This window comes from Trachurus japonicus, chromosome 22 (assembly GCF_045865225.1).
Source record: "Trachurus japonicus isolate A0001 chromosome 22, Traja_1.0".
Lineage (NCBI taxonomy): Eukaryota > Metazoa > Chordata > Actinopteri > Carangiformes > Carangidae > Trachurus > Trachurus japonicus.
In genome coordinates, this window is record NC_140928.1 from 6,772,718 (window position 1) to 6,778,480 (window position 5,763).

General features: G+C 40.3%; 1 protein-coding gene and 1 long non-coding RNA gene across 2 annotated transcripts; both read right to left on the minus strand.

Moving 5' to 3' along the window:
• Window positions 1-473: 473 nt before the first annotated feature.
• Window positions 474-4,759, minus strand: LOC146963339 (papilin-like). Its single transcript, XM_085767240.1, has 5 exons — window positions 4,686-4,759; window positions 3,739-3,866; window positions 3,368-3,476; window positions 2,258-2,433; window positions 474-1,249 (listed from the first exon to the last, which is right to left on the minus strand). The coding sequence occupies exons 2-5, from the start codon at window positions 3,836-3,838 to the stop codon at window positions 1,086-1,088; spliced, it is 549 nt and encodes a 182-aa protein (XP_085623366.1). The 5' UTR covers window positions 3,839-3,866; window positions 4,686-4,759; the 3' UTR covers window positions 474-1,085.
• A 3-nt stretch (window positions 4,760-4,762) lies between these two features.
• Window positions 4,763-5,763, minus strand: LOC146963340 (uncharacterized). Its single transcript, XR_015034720.1, has 3 exons — window positions 5,633-5,763; window positions 4,916-4,970; window positions 4,763-4,803 (listed from the first exon to the last, which is right to left on the minus strand). It is a non-coding gene; the product is annotated as an uncharacterized LOC146963340 (long non-coding RNA).

The following is a 5,763-nucleotide window of genomic DNA, read 5'->3' on the forward strand; positions in this document are numbered from 1 at the left end:
CCCTTTACCACGACGTTAACAAAAAAAAAAACCTCGCTCTAAACCGCTTATATTACCAATATATTATCAACCTGTAACCTAAGAGAAAGAACTGAAAAGTGTCAAATACGTTTACGAGTGATGTGTATGACAAAGTTGACCCATTACTGCATCAAAGGATGAAAACCATTGTGCTGATAAACATGATAGAAACCAACAGACAGCGTAAGTTGCTTTTTCATGTCCTACCTCTGGATAAAGTAGTGATATAGCCTTTTAAGTGAAGAAAAATTATAATTCGAAACGAGTCGCAGTGCCCATCGAGATTTCTCTGGCCCCGCCACAATATCCGCATTTCCGCCTTGAGGTCTTCTTTGAAGTGTGCATTTCTGTAAGCCCAAAAGTTTGTCATGTTGAACAACCCCTTGTGGTTCTGCCTGGGAAGTGGAGTCATGTTTTTGGTTTTCAGTCATTTCAACCACCAGAGTGTTTTAGCAAAATATTATTTTTATTATCAAATAATTACATAAAAATAAACTGTCTGGTAGAAGCTCCTTGTATGTCACAGACCAAGTTGAATCCTGCATCAATGAAACGCTTAAAACATACGAGTCGAAGCCAAAACTACAGCAGATATAAAGTAGTTTCACAATAATGTTAAATCCTTTTAATGAGCTCAAAGGAGGAGAAGCTATATGATTCTCTTAAAAACAGAGAACATTTACTGTCAGTCCAGTGAGTAATAACTTAATTAAAATAAAAAATAATGTGACAGAAGAAGCTTTGCCTCCTCACATTCAACAGACTTTACAGGATTATATGCTGCCAACATCTGAAGGCACAGACTCCCTGAACAACAGCGCCCACTGTGGAACAACTCCTGGTTCACAGCTTCAGCTACATCAACACTAACCAGTCCCTTTTTATTATTATTATTGCCCTCTGAGAGTCTTTTAAGTCCTTTTGGCAAATGCAGCAGTTCAGTGTTAAAAGTTCAGTTTTTTCCTCAAAATGCAGTCCTTTTAAAAACACAACAACAAACACAAACCACCTCCTCCCCACTGTAGTTTTTAACAACCCTCCCTCCCTCTCTCCTTCTGCAGGTTTCAGCCGAGCCGACGAAACCTGTTGCTCCTCTGTTGCGAATGCCGGGCGCAGCTGGCGCAGCAGAAGCTGGAGTAGTACGAGTTGGAGCACAGGCGGGCGTAAACAATCAGCTGGCAGTTGGCAAGATCGGGCTGGTCCACGCACTCCGGAGGCAAATCTATACCTGCAGCAGCAAAGTAACGACACAGACACACACACAGTCAATCTTTTTTAGTGTGCATCATGAATTCATCAGATCAGTACAGAGACCAACACACACACGGTGCAGATCCTCTTCTTTCTCCCTCTTTTTTACATGTGCATGAAGCAGGTCTGAGTTTAAGTCTGTGCAAATTCTCAGGTCTCAGGTTAACTGGACTTTGTTTTTGTCTTTCAAGACCAGTCCCAGCCTTGTCAGAGGCGAGCAGGAACTGATGAAGCCTCTTGAATGAGAGGTGAAACGTCTTCCAAGACAAATAACCAAGTCCAGTTGCGTTCGATTTAAATTTCCTTGAGATAACTATGACCTGGATAAATGAGAATATTCACAGGCTTATTGTCTTTCAAGACGTTATTCAAGCCCCTTATCCAAGTGGCTTCATCAGTTCATGTTCACACACGCAAACACTTAAAATCTTTATTTTTTCTTTCAAAAATTCAACTCAGAATAATGAATTGAAATAAAATGGCAGTTAAGTCTGATTCGGTCATAATAAGTTTCCCCTTTGGCTTCTAATGTAAATATTGGTTCTTCTTATACTAAAACCTACTGAAGCATATTGCATTCACTTGGGGGAAAAAGCTCTTTTTTCTGAGTAATTTATTTACTTTTTTGTTTTTCTGAGTAATTAATTTTTCTGTTTTTCAAGGTATTTTTCCCCCCTTCCCGATAGCTTGACTGAATTTTTCATAGTGGAGCATATAACTATCATGAATCTAATAGATCTAATAGATCAATGACACATCTAGCCGAATAGATACATGAATCCATGGTTGGCTTAACTGCAGTAAATTATAAAATAAAATGCGTAAAAATCAATTTTATTCAGATATGAAACACACAAACTGCTGTCTCGTTGTTTCAAATACTTGTGTGAACGCTTGTATAAAGATAAATGATATATTTTTGTGTTGTTTGTTGCAGATGTGAGAAAACGAGAGGACGGCTGAGTCACAGTATTTTCTTTCTCACCTTGTTGTGTGTCTTTAATGATCCGCACTTCAGCCGTGGCGCTCACCGAGTAGATGCCTGTGTATGCGTTACAGGTGTACGTTCCCTCGTCTGACGGTTTGACGCTGTTTAGGATCAGCGTGCCGTCAGACGACATCAGGATGTTACGACCGTCTGGACGCACCGGTACACCGTTTCTGCAGCAGGAGGGAGTGGAAAAAGGAAAACAATCAGGTCACATCAACATCTCCTGAGCAAAGAAACCACTCAGACCTTAGAAAATTGATTTGATTGATGAATTTAATGTTCTTTTAGACTAGGTAACTTTATACTTTGCCTGTCTTCTTTTCATTACTGGACTTTAACAGTTATCAACTTTGTGATGTAAATTCAAATATCATTTCAAGAACTGATCGTATTTAAAGGACGATTCCGGGCAAATTCAACTCGGGGCTGTATTTTCCTAACATTTTAGGTCTCAAAGAAGGAATCTGAAGATTTTCAGTTTAATTGCTCCTGTTTTATGGTAGTTGTGTCTGTCCCCGCGGCGCCACAAAGCCGCATTTCTTTCCGCAGACAGTGTCAGATGGCGACTCAAACATGCACCGAGAAGTTTGTTTACTTCAAGCAAGCCGACATGTTTGTAAAACTAGATCTAATTCAAAGTCTCACGCGAGACCCAAGTTGACGCGCTCTGTGCGTTTACGTGCAGTCGGAAGCTCCCGTTTGTGTCATAAACACAGGAATATCAACTCTTGACTTGCTTGAAGTAAATAAACTTCTCGGTGCATGTTTGAGTAGCCATCTGACGCTGTCTGTGGAAAAAAATTGCGGCTTTGAGGGATGTAAACAGCCTCAGCAGCAGAACTTCAATACGCTCCCATTCATCACCGGCAATTAAACTGAAAATCTTCAGATTCCTTCTTTTAGACCTAAAATGTTAGGAAAATACAGCCCCGAGTTGAATTTGCCCGGAATTGTCCTTTCAGTTTGATTTCATTTTAAAGCATCAAGGTTTATTTTTCTGGCTATTTCATTCTGTGGCTCTCAGCATTAAGGATTGGCTCAACATGATATCTAATAAACAAAGGATAACAACTCAGATTATGGTCTTTTTGTTTGTTTCTTTACCTGGACCAGCCGATGTTAATGTTTTCCCCTGACACCACACAGGGGAGCTGAGCTGTGCTGCCTTCAGTCACCTGGATGTTGTTCGGAGCTGTCGTGATCTTCAGGTCCGCTGGAGGATCAAAGAAGAAATAAACATCAGATAAAACTAATTTAACTAATAGTCACACCATTTTAAGTTCATATCACAGTCATATTTTATTATTCTGATGTTTCCTGCTGACAGTGTTTTGCACATTACTGCCTCCTGCTGGTATCTGTGTGATATGATACTACAACATGAGCAGAGCAGAAGTTCAGGAGTTCAGTCTGTGGTCTGTGGCAGTAACAACAGACATAATGTATGACAATGTGGATGTTAAATCAAAACACACCTTGGACCCTGAGCTGCAGCTGTCTCTGCTCCAGCTGATGAGGACTGGAGGCCGTACACGTGTAGACACCGGAGTCGTCGGACCGCAGAGGGCCGACCATCAGCGTGCCATCTGAATGCTGGGTAAACCTGCAACATCACAGTATTAACATAGTTACCAGAGTTAAAATAATTCATCCTGATGAGAACAAGAGCGTCTGCACTGAATCTCATGTCTGCACATTTAACAATTGTTGAGACATTGAACTGCAATATCAATTTCTAGATGGAAAACAGCACTGGTGTTGGGATTTAGCTGCAGTTACCTGAGTTGTTTAAAATGGAACTATGCAAGGTTTTACCGTAACTATTTTACATTTTTACCTTTTATTGCAAGTTTTCTGAATTTTATGTTTACATATGTAAATGAGGCATCAACTCATTAGATATGCGCCAATTTGCATATATCGCCAAGAACAGAATCTGTCTCAGAGTTGTTTTAGAGGTAAATCCATGCAAAACCACTGATGTACGTTCCCGTTGGTGACAGTTTTTCAGCAAGCAGTCTCTGCATTTACCTCTAAAACATCTATGTCTGGTAACGTTCTGTTATTATCTCATAACGTGGTGAATGTGCAGGTCACAACTTGTCCACCAGAACGTTTTGGAGTTGTTGGATTGTGTATTTGATGAGTTTGATGAGGGAAACCAAGAAATCCCATGAGCCTCCGTAGCGTAGCTCTGAGCAGCTCGCGGCTCTTCTCCGCCGTTCTAAAAACAGCTTGCACTGATAGTTAAAGGTAACAAACCTATTGCTATGACTATAGGGATTATGGCAGTGGGCCAATTTGCCAAAATGTTGAACTATCCCTTTAAATATGGGAACCCAGGGTAATGTAACCTGCACATCATCTCTAGATTCTGACTCTTTGGATATAAGATGATTCAACAGAGCAGAGTGAGGGTTACCTGGAGTCAGTGGCGGGCTGTCCGTCCTTCGTCCACTGAATCCTGACGGACTGCAGGGCAGAGGGAGGGACGATGGTGCATTTCCAGCAAAGAAGAGCCTGAGCGGTCGATATTGAACCTGAGAGAGAGAGAGAGAGAGAGACGGTGTCATTGACCATTTAATCATTTATGTCTTTGCGACAATTTAATGAAGCTTTTATATATGGACAGACAACGGGGACGTTTCTTACCGAGGGATAGGTCCGTCTCTGGGGAGTGAGGTAGGAATCACCTGAGACGGTCCCTCTGTGAGACAAATACACACAGTTAGAAACCCAATTGAATTCACCTGCATTGTCGTATTAACACAACATGTTTTTTTGACATTCACCTGTGACATTAGGGCATCACCTGTATGGCAGGATTTTCATATGACAAACTAATTGGGTCAGTCTGATTTGGGTATTGACCGAATCTGGCCCCAATTAGTTGATTTAATTAATTTGTTAACAAACTGGAATTTACAGCATCACATACAGATGTTCATATACAGATGTTTCTGTGCTGATCCATGCTATATGTAAACAGACTTTTTTTTCTATTCTCTTTTTCCTTTGTGTGTGTTTTGTGATGTGCAATATGTGAACAAGTGACATTCTCTTGTGTCGAAAACAAATTTCTCCTAAGGGAGACAATACAAGCAACTAACAATTATTTCATTCTTAACTACCTTGATAACTTATACCTAAACAAAAAAAATTATGTTGCAAGTTGTAAATCTCAAAAATGCTCAGCATGTTAGTGTATTACAGTAAATCTTTAAATCCCATGAAAAAAAGTAAATACAAAGGGGACTTTGGTCAAAAGATTTTTGGAACCAGTTTAAGTTTATTAAAATTTGGTTTAAGTATAAATTATTATTAAATTATATATCATATTTGTTTAGTAAATACAACATGTGATATTACCTGAGACAGAGAGGTAAATGTAGCGATGGTCTCGCTCACGTTCCCGCGTGGCCACACACAAGAACCAGCCGGAGTCAGCCTTAGTGAGCGGACCGGCCAACAGGGAACCGTTGGACTGCTGGTGATGCCTG